Below are 15,763 nucleotides of genomic sequence, written 5' to 3'. Positions count from 1 at the left end.
AGTCCTCCAGAACCATGCCAGAATCTAGTGATTATTTTTTAGTCATTACTAATCCCTTCACAATCTCCTGTTGTTCAGGGGTACAAGGTGGAATCTGCTGCGTCAGGGTCTCTGGCACGGTCGGCTGCTGAACGATGATGCCGTCTTATAAAAATAATTTACTTTTACCATTGTAAACTTAAATTAATAAGTAAACTCAAAAGTATGTTTTTTTTTAATTTTCAACATTGATATACACAGTATTCATACTACTAAAAGGCATTTGAGGATGCCCAGTTTTCAGCCCGTGTAAACATTCCCTGCTCAGAGCGATGGTCAGTCCATACAGCTGTTTAAAACAAACGGAGGGAAAGTTGCTCGCAAATTTCTACAGATGTACTGTGAAGAGCCTTGCTGACTAGTCGCATCAATAGCTGGTATGAAGGACCACTGTATAGGATCAGGGACAACTTTGCACACTCAGTCAGAAACATCATGCACACTGTCCTACCCAGCATCAAGGTCACCTTCAAAAGACGTTACCTATCCGTCCTGTATAGACCCCTATCACCTATGACAACCCTTCTCGCTTCCATCAATGAGGACGCACAGGAGTGAAGACACGTACTCAAACTTTTAGGCAACAACTTTCGCTCCACCGTCACTGGAATAGTCGGTATTATTCCTTAGATTCCGAAGAGCCATGGAGGAATTCCAGTAAAACATCGGTCGGTAAACTTGTAGAGAAACTTTCCAGGGAACCGTTCTACTTGTATGGGGTCAGCACGGTGTTAGCGGACAAGGTCATGTTTTGTACAATTGATTGACACTTAGGAGGAGGACTGATGAAGGGAGGACAGTGAATTTTGCATACAGGGATGTTAGTGAAACTTTCAAAATGGCCCTCGTGATAAACAAATGATTAAAGCACATCAGTTGCTTGGAGACGTGCAAAATTGTCTTGGCCGTGCAAAATTGTCTTGGCCACACAAAACGGGTATTGGTGGTGAGGCCGGGAGGTCTGTGAGCAGTGGTGCTCTGAAAGATTCAGTGATATCTACTGTCTGTGACAGTGTCAATGACTGGCAAACTCTAATGACTCTGATTCACACATTTACGGAAGATACAGCACTTGGTGGAGTTATGGATATTAGAAACATTTGTGAAAGGACACAGTAGAATATTGACCATTTATAACTATAAACAGAGAGATAGCAGGAGAATTGATGGACAGAGCGATTTGTGGGTACATGTGCATATCTCAATGAAAGAAACAAAACATGTAGACCGATTGTGAAAACGAACTGTAGCATCAGTCGAGAGTTGAGCACAAATGTGGGAAAGACATGCTGTTGCTGTAAGGAACTTTGATTGGGGCACAAATGCAGTTGTGTGGAGTTCTGGTTTGTACATTAAGGAAGAATATGGAGACTCCGGAGAAGGTGCAGAGCAGTGCTGTGTGAATTAGAGTATCCGATGTAGGGGAGACTGGTGGCTGAGTATCTAAAACTATCAGAGGCACAGATTACATGGACACTCAAGTCTCTCACTCAGTGTGAAACTGTTATAACCAAAGGGCATGAGTTCATGTGAGGGCGTCGGAGGGGCGATTGTGCCATGATATTTACAATGCAAGTTTTCCACTGGGAGCATCATTTAAGAGATTATAAAATAGGCAAATGGACAGGCAAGCACTTGAGGTATAGAGACCATGAACATGCAGATAGTAGTGGATCAAGTTGACATCATGGTCGACACAGACATAGTGACACAAAATGTGTGTTCCTGTGCTGTACTTTCCATGTTCTATGTCTGTTCACAGATCTGAACTCCGCAATATCCACCTTCTTGTCAAATTGTGAGGATCACCAACTGCTCCAGTTGACGAGATTCTACATGGAGCGACTGGAGCAGGCGACTGAAGAGGGTGTGGAGGGTCTCGGCCTTATGTTAACTGACGAGCATCACTTCACCGGACGAGAGTATCACGTAAGTGAAAGGGAGACCGATAGATTAAGTGTCGATTTTTCAACAGACTGACAGACCCGATGTAAACGAACTGGTCTGTGTGGGTCAACAAGGCAGCCCGGGGCTGCATCCACACTGAGCCTTTATGCGGTAGATACACGTTCTGACAGGAGTCTTGCCAATTATCTGACACAGTCATTTTTAGTCTGGTTAGGATACAAACAATGATTGACAGCTGACTGTTGCTCATGTGATATGCGATGGGGACTGCCAGTGGATAGAGAATATATTAATCTGTCTGTCTTTCCAGCATGTTTCCAATGCTTGACCTCACTGGCCAGGCAACAGTGTTTCCTTGAAAACTCAATGAATTCCACAATCAATGTGCTGATCATGCTCTAAGCTCATCTGCCTTCCCTACAATACTGCTTGCATTGAAATAATATGCATCTTGGAACATTAGTTTCACCATGTTCATCCTTTAGTGTTCTGACTTTGTCGGCTTAACAACATGTTTCCCAAACAACCACTGCACTGTCTGCTCTGGTTCTTCGTACCCTTACAACTCTAGTTTAAACTGACCGCCCCCCCCCCGCCCCATGCAGCGCTAACAACCCTTCCCGCAAGGGTATCAGTTCCCCTCCAGTTCAGGTGCAAAACGATGTATGCACAGGTATCATCTCCCTTGGAACAGAGCCCAATCATCCAAAGATCTGAAGCCCTCTGTCATGCACCATCTCATCAGCCACATGTTAGACTGTATTATCGTCCTATTTCTGGTGCGTGGTACGGGTAGCAATCCCGAGAACACAAACCCAGAGATCCTGCCCTTTAACGTAGCACCTAAATCCACGAACTCACTTTGCAAGAACTCATCACCCTTCATTAGTAAATCATTGGTACCGATGAGATCAAAGTCTGTTCCGCCTCCATCTTATGAATGTTGTGGACTTGATCCAAGATTTCCCTGACATTGGTAACATACCATCTGGTAATTTCATTTTCATTCACGGACCCTTCTGTCTGATGTCCTAACTATTGAACTCACATCGCTTCAGCTCAGCAAGTCTCATCCCATCCCTTCCTAGTCTAAAAGCTAGACTCAGTACCGGAGACCTGCTGCAATGGCTTTCCTGTGCTGGGTCATACCCACTTCCCCCCACCCGCCTCTACAGTACACGGTATACCTGTTATTGAGGTAAGGGACCACATAGGTTTTCTGCACCTGCTGCTTATCCTTTCACCCCAGCCCGGCAGTCACCCAAACACCCCTGTCCTGCAGTTTGGGTATAGCTCCTTATCTCATCCGGTAGGAGAAGCATTCTACTGTTCTGTATCATCAAAAATCTCTAAATCTTCCATAACTCCTCACCAAAGCCTCTCTGACACAACGCTTCAACTCCCCACTCTTAACTACAGCCACTCCGCTTAAACCAAACTACTTTTTTACTGGCCCTTACCAAGTGCAAAATTAGCCCGTAGTCCCGACTGACCCAGCTCACCTTTTAAAGCCTTGCTCCCGCAACGCACACTCCAATTACTCTTCTCAGTCTGTGGCGTGCAGAATGTGCTGGGTCAGTCCATGTTCAGGGTAGATTTGTACCCATTCCTCCGCTCCTCAATATGTTCCCCGTTGTTCATCACAGAGCGTGACTGAGCTCGCAGGGAAGGGAAACCGAGCGGGCGCTTCCAAACTCCTCCTGGATCTGGTGATGGAGAAGGGCTCCGGGGCCTGGAGGGTGATGTGGGAATCCTTTGTGAAGCTACATCACCATTTACCGAAGCTGAGCAGAATATTGGATGAAATACGGGAACGTGGTACGGTGAACAATACACTGTGTGTTACAGATGTAAATGCTGATGAATTTACAGTATTACACAGACCTGACTTCATGCAGGTTAATCTGTTTGAACAGGTGACGCCCAGTTCGCCTACATGGACACAGAGCGGGGTTTATCTGAAGTGCCCACGCATCTGAAAGGTAAACGATGTAACAGAAATCTCAGAGTCTGTTTCATTCTGAGAGTCTGAATACCTGTCTTTTGCTCCCTGTTTAGAGACTGTCAGAACCTGGGAGAAGGGTTTTTGTTGCTGTGGCTGGAACACAGGAAACCATTTGCATTTTTCACAACATCCGGCACCTTCCAGGTCTCAGCCTGTGCACCCAGAGGCCTCTGAGATTTATAAGCCGATGCGCCCGTCTGTACCACAGCAAACCTTGGCGATCTCCATTACCCAGCGCCGAATATCCCGAGATCTAGCAAAGCTGAAACCAGCCGGTTCTATTTGGATCATCCAACTCTGGCAGAGGAAGTCTCACACTTCAGAGTTTATGCACCAGCTCCCCAGAGCAGAGGGGACTGTAAAGATGTGATGGGGATGTATTGCCTGAGTTTGTGTACCAGCTCCCCAGAGCAAAGGGGACCGTAGAGGTGCACTGGGGCTGCGCTGCCTATGTTCATGTATCGGATCACCAGAGTAGATGAGACTGCACTGGTACTCTGGGGGTGTGGGGGGGAGGGGGGAGGAGGGTGCTCTATCGTGACTGGCTCAACCTAGAGCAGGAGACAGGAATAGTGTTCCTTTTCCATGGCTCAGTACTGACAGCTTAAACCTAAAGGAGTGTCAGGAGCATCAGGTCCATTGTGAGAGAAGTGAAAACAGGAAGAGCAAGTGAGTCGCTCCCCCCCCCGCCCCCACTGTCACCCCCTGTGGTGTTGCACAGTTCAGCAGAGTCTGAGCAGTGAAACCAGCCTCTCCACACAACACTCCCCTTTGCAGAATCACGTGTGCACTTGCTGCTGGCTGTAACACCAGGGAATCTGCAAACTATGAACTGAGGGGAGAGTGGTGCCTTTAACAGCGAATCTGAATCAGATCAGAAATGTTTCGGGGCCATAATTCACTTTCAGACGCTCTACCACTGAGCTCCCAATTTCACCCAAACAATGTCTTTAATAAGTTTTTTTTAATTTGGAAAAATATGTTTGGTGTTCCGTGTTCTTCAGGGATTGACAACCTATTTCTGTACGTCCTCAGATGTTCGACAGAAACATATGGAGAATCTACGGGCACAAACTGAGACACTGAGAGTGAGCACTATCCTGATGAGGGAGAAGGTGAAGGTTTTCCAGCTGGTTGATCGATACGCTGAGCTCACGGTCATTTCTACCGTTCGAGATCGGAGACTGGTGGAACATGAGCTGCTGGCAAGAGGCAGAGACCACGAGGAATGGAGAGAGAAACATCTCCGCAGAGAGCTGGAAAAAGTCCGGATGGATCAGTTATTCAAGAGGACTTTTCTTCAAAAATTGAAGAGTTCTTTTTATGGAAAAAAATATGGGATTTCGGCAGCAGTGGCCGGAGTCCCAGGGATTGGGAAAACAACCATGGTACAAAAGATTGTTTATGACTGGGCCACGGGGAAAATATACAAACAATTCCATTTTGTCTTCAGTTTCAAATTCCGAGATTTAAACTCCATTACCTGCAGAATAAACCTGAAAGAACTGATTCTGCATCAGTATCCCTACTTTGGGAATATCCTGAGACAGGTCTGGAAGAACCCAGAGAGGCTGTTGTTTATATTCGATAGTTTGGACGAATTCAAGCACAGAATCAATTTTGCTGACAATCAGGGAGACACAGAAATTCAGGACACATGCACAGATCCTGAATTCAAGTGCAAAGTGTCGGACATTGTGTACAGTTTAATCCAGCACAAACTGCTCCCAGGGTGTTCAGTGCTGGTGACCACCCGTCCCGCTGTGTTACATTTATTGGAAAGGGCAGAGATCAGTGTCTGGGCTGAAATCCTGGGATTTGTTGGTGAGGAACGGAAGGAATATTTCAATAGGCATTTTGAAAATCAGATGGTGGCGGCAGCTGTTTTCAAACACGTGAAGGAGAACGAGATCCTGTACACCATGAGCTACAACCCCTCCTACTGCTGTATCCTCGCTCTGGCACTGGGACCCTTCTTCACACAAAGAGGCAGGGTCCCGCAGCGAGTTCCCAAGACCATAACCCAATTATATTCCTACTATATTTACAACATCCTGAAAAACCATGACCGTGAGATTGAGAACCCCCGTGATGTGTTACTGAGGGTTGGTCAGATGGCCCTCAGAGGAGTGTTCGAGAAGAAGATTGTGTTTACAGATGGAGATTTGATCAACTACAGTCTGCAGCCTTCCCAGTTCCTGTCCGGATTCCTGATGGAGCTTTTGGAGAGAGAGGATTCTGCCCGGTGTGTGGTTTACACATTCCCTCACCTCACCATCCAAGACTTTGTAGCTGCAGTCGCACAGTTCCTGAATCCACATCCAGGGGATATCCTGAAATTCCTCACAAAAGCCCACAACACAACAGATTGGCGATTTGAGGTATTTCTCCGTTTTGTTGCTGGTCTCTCCTCCCCAATGACAGCTCGGGGCCTGGAGGAGTTTCTGGGTCCATTTCCTCATGAAACAACCTGCCGGGTGATTGACTGGGTGAAGGAGGAGGTTAAACGCCGGAGTGGAAACACATGCAGTGAAGCTGGTAAAAGAAGCCTCCTGAACACATTGCACTACCTGTTTGAGTCTCAGAATCGTCCATTGGCTCAGGCCGCACTGGAATCTGTGGAAACACTTTCATTCAGTGGAATGACACTGACCCCGGTTGACTGCGCGATCCTGTCTCATGTCATCGGACTCTGTGACACAATAAAACACCTCAACCTGGCTGGCTGCCACATTCAGTGTGAAGGAATCCAGCGGCTGGGACACGGGCTGCACAAGTGCCAGGAGTTGAGGTAACTTTATTTATTTCTCACTCTGAGCTGTGAAACTGTCCCACTGTGTTGTTTCAATGTAAATGAAGTTGGGTAAACTGTTGTAAATATGATTGTGAAGACCTGTGACAAATGCCATCCCCCTACGTCCTGTGGGATTTCTCTTACCCATTACCCTTTTCCAGTGGGATCTCTCTTCCCCATCCTGCAGGTTCTATCTTTCCATCCTTTTCCTCAGGTGGTGTCATTTCCCACCGACATTTCCCCATTCACAGATCTCCCTCACTGTGGGACATTCTCCCACCCTTCATCCCTGTCCCTCCTGACCCTCTCAGGTCAGGATCACTTTTCTAACCAGCAGGGAATGAGACAGAGTATGTGGAGTTTACAGGGTCACACGGACAGACTACATTACTGACATTCGGTGAATACCCTGGAGCTGGTCAGTGAGGGTCATTGACAGTGATGGGAACTCCGATCAGTGATTTACTGAAGGGTTTAATGTTTCCTGAAATATCCGAGTAGGAGAAATTTGCTCAGCACACAGTATGAATCACTTTGTTCATGAATTTGTCTGTTTGTGTTTAGACTTGGTGAGAATGACCTGGGAGATTCAGGAGTGAAACTGGTGTCTGCGGCTCTGAGGAACCCGGAGTGTAAAATACAGAAACTGGAGTAAGTACCAGAGTCTGGGAGATTGTGTTTACTGTCACTGGGTGTTTGACACTGAACATTAATGTGATCAGTAATTGTGTTACTGATAAACACTGGGGATTTGTACCGTCTCCTGTCTCTTTGTTTCCTTCATCCTCACTCTCTCTCATTTCCAGGTTGGATGAGGTCGGTCTCACAGATTCTGGTGTCGAGGATCTCGTCTCCACTCTCAGTACAAACCCATCACTGACGGAGCTGGACCTGAGTGCTAATGAACTGGGAGATTCAGGAGTGAAACTGGTGTCTACGGTTCTGAGTAACCCGGAGTGTAAAATACAGAAACTGGGGTAAGTACCAGATCGTGGGAGATTGTGTTTACAGCCACTGGGTGTCTGATACTAAACATTAATGTGATCAGTAATTGTGTTACTGATAAACACTGGGGATTTGTACCGTCTCCTGTCTCTCTGTGTCCTTCACCCACACTCTCTCTCATCTCCAGGCTGGGGGCTGTCGGTCTCACAGATTCTGGTGCCGAGGATCTCATCTCCACTCTCAGTACAAACCCATCACTGACGGAGCTGGACCTGAGTGCTAATGAACTGGGAGATTCAGGAGTGAAACTGGTGTCTGCGGCTCTGAGTAACCCGGAGTGTAAAATACAGAAACTGGGGTAAGTACCAGATCGTGGGAGATTGTGTTTACAGTCACTGTGTGTCTGATACTAAACATTAATGTGATCAATAATTGTGTTACTGATACACACTGGGAATTTGTACCGTCTCCTGTCTCTCTGTGTCCTTCACCCACACTCTCTCTCATCTCCAGGCTGGGGGCTGTCGGTCTCACAGGTTCTGGTGCCGAGGATCTCGTCTCCACTCTCAGTACAAACCCATCACTGACGGAGCTGGACCTGAGTGCTAATAAACTGGGAGATTCAGGAGTGAAACTGGTGTCTGCGGCTCTGAGGAAATCGGAATGTAAAATACAGAAACTGGAGTAAGTACCAGACTGTGGGAGATTGTGTTTACAGTCACTGGGTGTCTGACACTGAATATTAATGTGATCAGTAATTGTGTTACTGATAAACACTGGGGATTTGTACCGTCTTCTCTCTCTCTCTCTCTGTCCTTCACCCTCACTCTCTCTCATCTCCAGGCTGTACCGTGTCGGTCTCACTGGTTCTGGTGCCGAGGATCTCGCCTCTGCTCTTGGTACAAACAGATCTCTGAGGGAGCTGAACCTGAGTGTTAATGAACTGAAAGATTTAGGAGTGAAACTGGTGTCTGCGGCACTGAGGAATCCGGAGTGTAAAATACAGAAACTGGGGTAAGTACCAGACTGTGGGAGATTGTGTTTACAGTCACTGGGTGTCTGACACTGAACATTATTGTGATCAGTAATAGTGTTACTGATAAACACTGGGGATTTGTACCGTCTCCTGCCCTTCTCTGTGTCCTTCATCCTCACTCTCTCTCATCTCCAGGCTGTGGGGTGTCGGTCTCACAGATTCTGGTGTCGAGGATCTCATCTCCGCTCTCGTTACAAACCCATCACTGAAGGAGCTGGACCTGGTATTCAACTCGCTGACAGACCGATCCGTCCCCGCCCTCCGCCGCCTCATACTAAACGTCCCGAGTCTGGAGCGGATCCGGTGAGTGTTTGTGTTAATGTTCAAAGTGATAAAATATCAGTGGATCTGCGGGTTTTCTGGTGATATTTGTCTGTGAGTGTTTTTGAAACATTAACCCCGGTCCCCTGGTACTGACACTGTTGTGTAATCTGTCTATTTCATTTTTATTCTTCTGTCTGTTTCAGGCTGGACCAGAATCGGTTCAGTGAGACCGGGAGGAAGGAACTGAGACCTCTGCAGGGAGTCAGACCCGGACTGACAGTGATCCTGTGAACATCTGAATGTGGGAACAGCCCCGCCCGCGGGATGGGGACATTTTGCCCGATTCCTCACCCTCCCCTTTAACTCCCGCCCTTACCTTTAACTCGCCGCGCGCCAGGTGTAATTCCAAACAGTTTTAACGGAACTGGCTCCAAGCTCGCGCTGTGGGTCGGTCATTGTGCTCCCGCAGAGACGTAGATCCACCTCCTGTCCAGCGGCGCTGCTTCCGCCGGATGTAAGTGTTCGAGACCCCCTCCCACGTGACACCCCGGAGAATTACACGCACAGGAAGAGCCTGGGGGCTGGGGATCACTCTTGGACTCTGGTGTCACAGAGCAGGATTATCCCGGGAGAGAATCATTTTGCTCCCTTTGCTGAGCACGTTGCATTCGGCAGTCTGGCCGATATAATGATGTTAAATTGACACATACCTCGGCAGTGACCCTGGATCTGCAGCGATCTCTGAAGTGTGATTTTATAACCATCGGTTCCTCGATGCAGAGTGACGGTGAGAAACGGGACTGACTATTCAACCGGTCACTCGTTGTCGCTGATCAGTTAATTGTGTGTGACTGTGAGTGAGTCAGGAGTTGCTTATTTATTCCCGCACGTCAGCAGCTCACACATTGATTAATTTACGTTTGTGATGATGAAATCAATAAACCGCTGTAGCTTCCCGCCTTGGTGTCAGACTTGAGTCTCATTCGAGGAGAAACAGTGACCTGGGGTTACTGCTGCCCCCCGCACCCGGTGAACTGCAATAATGGGTCTGAGCTCCTCACACTGGTACAACAGCGTCTCAGCTCCAGGCTGAGGGATGTCAGACTGGTGGTGTCTGGTCCCCAGGATCTCTTCACTCCCCATCCCCATCCAGGCTGACACACCACTCCCTCTCACCCAGATACTCGCACTATCCTGATCCCCACCTTCCTGCGCGCTTTCTCGCTCTCACAGTCAAAAACAACAAAGGATATTGGAAGCTCATATACTGTATAATATCGGATCCGCGTCCACCAAGGTCGCAAACAGAAGGGAACAGAAGCAATCAACACGGGCTGAAGGTCCCTCTGCACAGACCCGGCACAGAAACCCGGGGCCAGACAGAATCAAGTTTCCTCCGCACAGTCCCAGCTCACACTCCCGGGATCAGACACTGAGTGAAGCTCCCTCCACACCGACCTATCTCACACCCTCACAATCAAAGCCTCTCATAATCTTATACACCTCTATCAGGCCACCTCTCATCCTCCGTAGCTCCAAGGAGAAAAGGCCGAGTTCACTCAACCTATTCTCATAAGGCATGCTCCCCAATCCAGGAAACATCCTTGTAAATCTCCTCTGCACCCTTTCTATGACTTCCACATCCTTCCTGTAGTGAGGCGAGCAGAACTGAGCACAGTACTCCAAGTGGGGTCTGACCAGGGTCTATATAGCTGCAACATTACCTCTCGGCTCCTAAATTCAATTCCACGATTGATGAAGGCCAATATACCGCACACCTTCTTAACCACAGAGTCAACCTGCGCAGGTGCTTTGAGTGTCCTATGGACTCGGACCCCAAGATCCCACTGATCCTCCACACTGCCAAGAGTCTTACCATTAACACTACCTGTAAAAGTACAACGAAGAAATAGGGAAAAAGCCTAAGAAGCTTAATGCGTACGGATAACTGAATTTTTCTCTTTATTTGTTGTTTAATCTCCCCGAGGAGAGGTGCACCATTCCCGAAAGCACTGCAATACCGGGTCGATGCACGGAATGGACGGAGCAAGCCCCTATTCCATCTCCCTGTTCCAAAAATCAATTGAATATATGGTCCCCAGATAGGGGACGTATCAGATATTAAACTGATAAGTGATTTTTTTCTGGAAAAATATACTTCATTCAGAAATATTACAAAATAAAATTATTTGCAAAAAAAACATTTGTTGACTCTGAGTCCTTCTACAATAAATAAAGTTATTTACATTAAATCATGCGTTGACTCTCAGTCCTTATTCAAAATAAAGATGTTTACAATAAATCATTCGTTGACTCTCAAACCTTAGTCAAGATCAAAACCTTTAAGAGGGTTCTGACTGGGAGTGCCCCTCTCACCGCCAGCCAGGCGAGGTCTTGGTGCCTGTTGGTTAGATCTGGCGATGAGGCATTTTGCCAGATGAACTGGACAGTCTGCTCCGGGAACCACCCCACTGTGTCCATCACGTCCTTCTCCTGCAGTGCCTGCAGGACATTACGTGCCGACCACTGCCTGATGGCCCTGTGGTCAAAGGCGTTCTCCTGGAAGAACTTTGCTACGTAGGACAGGTATGCCGACAACGACCAGCTGACTGGGGCGTTGCGCAGGAGTGGGGCCAGACCCATCCTTCGTAGCCAGGGCGACAGGTAGAACCTGGGCACATAGTGGTACTTGGTGCCCACATACCTGGGTTCTACACACAACCTGATGCAGCTACACACGAAGCTGGCCATCAGGGTGAGGGCGACATTAGGGAAGTAATTGCCCCCATTGTCCAGGGACTTGTGCATGACGGTCCGTCTCGCCCGCTCCATCTTGGATCCCCAGACGAATCTGAAGACAGCTCGGGTGATTTCCGAGCTGTAGGAGCGGGCGACGGGCCACACCTGCGCCAAGTACAGCAGCCCTGAGAGCACCTCACACCTGATGACCAGGCTCTTGCCCTGATGGTGAAGGGGACGCTGGATCGGTCGGGCCAGTTGCCGAAGAGCATGGCTTCGCTCTTCGTGCGGTTGACCCTGGCCCCCGACGCCAGCTCGAACTGTTCGCAGCTGCCAATCAACCTGCGAACTGACCTCGGATCAGAGCAGAAGACGGTGACGTCGTCCATGTACAGGGAGGTTTTCACTTGGGTCCCTCCACTGCCTGGCAGCGTCACCCCTCTTATGCCCTCATCCCTCCTGATGACTTCCGCAAAGGGTTCAATTCAGCAGACGGACAAGACAGGGGAGAGGAGACAACCCTGCCTGACTCCAGACCTGATAGGGAAGCTGTCTGTTTCCCACCCGTTGACCTGCACTGCACTACGGATGTCTGTGTAGAGCAGTCTGACCAATTCCGGATTCCATCCCCAATTCCCATTTTAAAGACCATGTCCACCATGTACGTGTGTGATATCCTTCGAAGGCTTTCTCCTGGTCCAAGCTGACCAAGCAGGCGTTCACCCCCCTGACCTGCACGTAGGCGATGGTGTCCCTCAGCAGCGCGAGGCTGTCCGAGATCTTCCTGCCTGGTACAGCACAGGTTTGGCCCGGGTGGATCACCTGTCCCAGAGCAGACTCGACCCTGTTGGCGATAGCCTTGGACAGGATCGTGTAGTCCACATTCAGCACAGAGATGGCTCTCAATTCCTAATGTCCTCCCTTTCCCCCTTCTGCTTGTAGATGAGGGTGCTGATGCCCTTCCTCATGGACTCTGACATGCTGCCGGCCAGAAGCATAGCGTTGTACACTTCCAGCATGGTTTGGGAAAACCATTGAAATGTAGTGGGGCGTTGGTCTGTGACTCCTATTTTCTAACACAATCACTGATCCCAACCCCTATTAAGGTCATGGGAAGGAAGCTGAACATTGAACCCTTCACCCTAGTGACATCAGCAAGCTGATTAACAAGGGGTGGATGAGGCCGAACCCCAGGAGTATGTGATGGACAATGTAGAGGGAGCTTTACTCTGTCTGACCACGGGAGTGTGTGATGGCAGAGTGTGCAGGGAGCCTTACCCCATGTCTAACCCTTAGGAGTGGGTGATTGGACATTGCAGAGGGAGCTTCACTGTGTGTCTGATTTCGGGGTGTGTGATCGGACCGTGTAGAAGCCGGAGTTCCCAACCTGAGTCCAGGGACCCCTCAGTTAATGGGAGAGGTCCATGGCAGAGAAAAGCTGGGAATCTCTGGTAAAGGAAGCTTTACTGTCTGAGTGCGGGAGTGTGATTGGAGACAACTTTACTGTCACTGAGATGCAACCCAGCAGCGGGAGGGAAGACCCGGACACCCACTCACCCAAACAGGGACGGGGAGGCACGGATGCTGGGGCATCAATATCAATTACTCTATATTTTAGTAACCGGTGAGCTTCCAGATCTCTCTCCATCATTGATCAGGGAGCCCCGCCACCGCGGAATAATCGCGCTTAGTCCTCACCGGGAATCCCGCTAACAGCGCGAGCCTTAATATATATATATCCCTCCCCCCATCTCTCTCTCTCTCTCTCTCTCTCTCTCGCTCTCCCTCTCTCTCTCTCTCCCACTCCCTCTCACTCCTTCTCACTCTCCCTCCCTCCCTCTCCCTCTCCCTCCCTCCCTCTCCCTCTCCCTCCCCCTCTCCCTCCCTCCCTCTCCCTCTCCCTCCCTCCCTCCCCCTCCCTCCCTTCCTCCCTCTCCCTCTCCCTCCCGCCCTCTCCCTCCCTCCCTCTCCCTCTCCCCCTCCCTCCCTCTCCCTCTCACTCTCCCTCCCTCCCTCCCTGCCTCTCCCTCTCCCTCCCTCCCTCCCTCTCCCTCCCTCCCTTCCTTCCTCCCTCTCCCTCTCCCTCCCTCCCTCCCTCTCTCCCCCTCTCCCTCCCTCTCCCTCTCCATCCCTCACTCCCTCTCCCTCTCCCTCCCTCCCTCCCTCTCCCTCTCCCTCCCTCCCTCCCTCCCTCTCCCTCTCCTTCCCTCCCTCTCCCTCTCCTTCCCTCCCTCTCCCACTCCCCGCTTCTCTCCTCCCTCCCCTCCTTCTCTCCTCCCTCCCCCTCCCTCTCTCTCTCTCTCTCTCTCTCTCTCTCTCTCTCTCTCTCTCTCTCTCTCTCTCTCTCTCTCTCTCTCTCTCTCACTCTCTCACTCACACTCACACTTCACACTCACACTCAGACCCGCCCTCCGCGCGAGCTCCAATCTCTCTCCCTGCGCTTTGGGGTTTTCATCCGTCTGGAAAAGTCCGCTCAGATTGACCGAGTCCGAGGAGCTTCTGAGGGGAGGGAGTGTCCGGTGTTTAGTGAGGGTCTCGGGGGAGGGAGAGAGTCTGAGGTGAGGGAGTGTCCGGTGTTTAGTGAGAGTCTTGGGGGAGGGAGAGAGTCTGAGGTGAGGGAGTGTCCGGTGTTTAGTGAGGGTCTCGGGGGAGGGAGAGAGTCTGAGGTGAGGGTGTGTTCGGTGTTTAGTGAGGGTCTCGGAGGAGGGAGAGAGTCTGAGGTGAGGGAGTGTCTGGTGTTTACTGAGGGTCTCGGGGGAGGGAGAGAGTCTGAGGTGAGGGAGTGTCCGGTGTTTAGTGAGGGTCTCGGGGGAGGGAGAGAGTCTGAGGTGAGGGAGTGTCCGGTGTTTAGTGAGGGTCTCGGGGGAGGGAGAGAGTCTGAGGTGAGTGAGTGTCCGGTGTGTAGTGAGGGTCTCGGGGGAGGGAGAGAGTCTGAGGTGAGGGAGTGTCCGGTGTTTAGTGAGGGTCTCGGGGGAGGGAGAGAGTCTGAGGTGAGGGAGTGTCCGGTGTTTAGTGAGGGTCTCGGGGGAGTGAGAGAGTCTGAGGTGAGGGAGTGTCCGGTGTTTAGTGAGGGTCTCGGGGGAGGGAGAGAGTCTGAGGTGAGGGAGTGTCCGGTGTTTAGTGAGGGTCTCGGGGGAGGGAGAGAGTCTGAGGTGAGGGAGTGTCCGGTGTTTAGTGAGGGTCTCGGGGGAGGGAGAGAGTCTGAGGTGAGGGAGTGTCCGGTGTTTAGTGAGGGTCTCGGGGGAGGGAGAGAGTCTGAGGTGAGGGAGTGTCTGGTGTTTAGTGAGGGTCTCGGGGGAGGGAGAGAGTCTGAGGTGAGGGAGTGTCTGGTGTTTAGTGAGGGTCTCGGGGGAGGGAGAGAGTCTGAGGTGAGGGAGTGTCCGGTGTTTAGTGAGGGTCTCGGGGGAGGGAGAGAGTCTGAGGTGAGGGAGTGTCCGGTGTTTAGTGAGGGTCTCGGGGGAGGGAGAGAGTCTGAGGTGAGGGAGTGTCCGGTGTTTAGTGAGGGTCTCGGGGGAGGGAGAGAGTCTGAGGTGAGGGAGTGTCTGGTGTTTAGTGAGGGTCTCGGGGGAGGGAGAGAGTCTGAGGTGAGGGAGTGTCCGGTGTTTAGTGAGGGTCTCGGGGGAGGGAGAGAGTCTGAGGTGAGGGAGTGTCCGGTGTTTAGTGAGGGTCTCGGGGGAGGGAGAGAGTCTGAGGTGAGTGAGTGTCCGGTGTGTAGTGAGGGTCTCGGGGGAGGGAGAGAGTCTGAGGTGAGGGCGTGTCCGGTGTTTATTGAGGGTCTCGGGGGAGGGAGAGAGTCTGAGGTGAGGGAGTTTCCGGTGTTTAGTGAGTGTCTCGGGGGAGGAAGAGAGTCTGAGGTGAGGGAGTGTCCGGTGTTTAGTGAGGGTCTCGGGGGAGGGAGAGAGTCTGAGGTGAGGGAGTGTCTGGTGTTTAGTGAGGGTCTCGGGGGAGGGAGAGAGTCTGAGGTAAGGGAGTGTCCGGTGTTTAGTGAGGGTCTCGGGGGAGGGAGAGAGTCTGAGGTGAGGGAGTGTCCGGT

At 50.5% G+C, this 15,763-nt stretch overlaps 1 protein-coding gene and 1 pseudogene across 1 annotated transcript; one reads left to right on the top strand and one right to left on the bottom strand.

The window, feature by feature from the left end:
* Nucleotides 1–1,726: 1,726 nt before the first annotated feature.
* Nucleotides 1,727–11,283, top strand: LOC134341443 (NACHT, LRR and PYD domains-containing protein 12-like). Its single transcript, XM_063039298.1, is given in 12 exon segments — nt 1,727–1,772; nt 1,775–1,968; nt 3,594–3,765; nt 3,864–3,929; nt 4,988–6,743; nt 7,311–7,397; nt 7,553–7,723; nt 7,879–8,049; nt 8,205–8,375; nt 8,535–8,705; nt 8,863–9,030; nt 9,195–11,283. Coding segments are annotated over 12 exon segments (3,261 nt in total). The 3' UTR covers nt 9,283–11,283.
* LOC134341449 (U2 spliceosomal RNA) lies at nt 10,979–11,147 on the bottom strand (annotated as a pseudogene).
* Nucleotides 11,284–15,763: the final 4,480 nt, after the last annotated feature.

Source organism: Mobula hypostoma, unplaced genomic scaffold, assembly GCF_963921235.1.
Source record: "Mobula hypostoma unplaced genomic scaffold, sMobHyp1.1 scaffold_67, whole genome shotgun sequence".
NCBI lineage: Eukaryota > Metazoa > Chordata > Chondrichthyes > Myliobatiformes > Myliobatidae > Mobula > Mobula hypostoma.
This window is presented reverse-complemented; position numbering and strand designations above follow the sequence as displayed.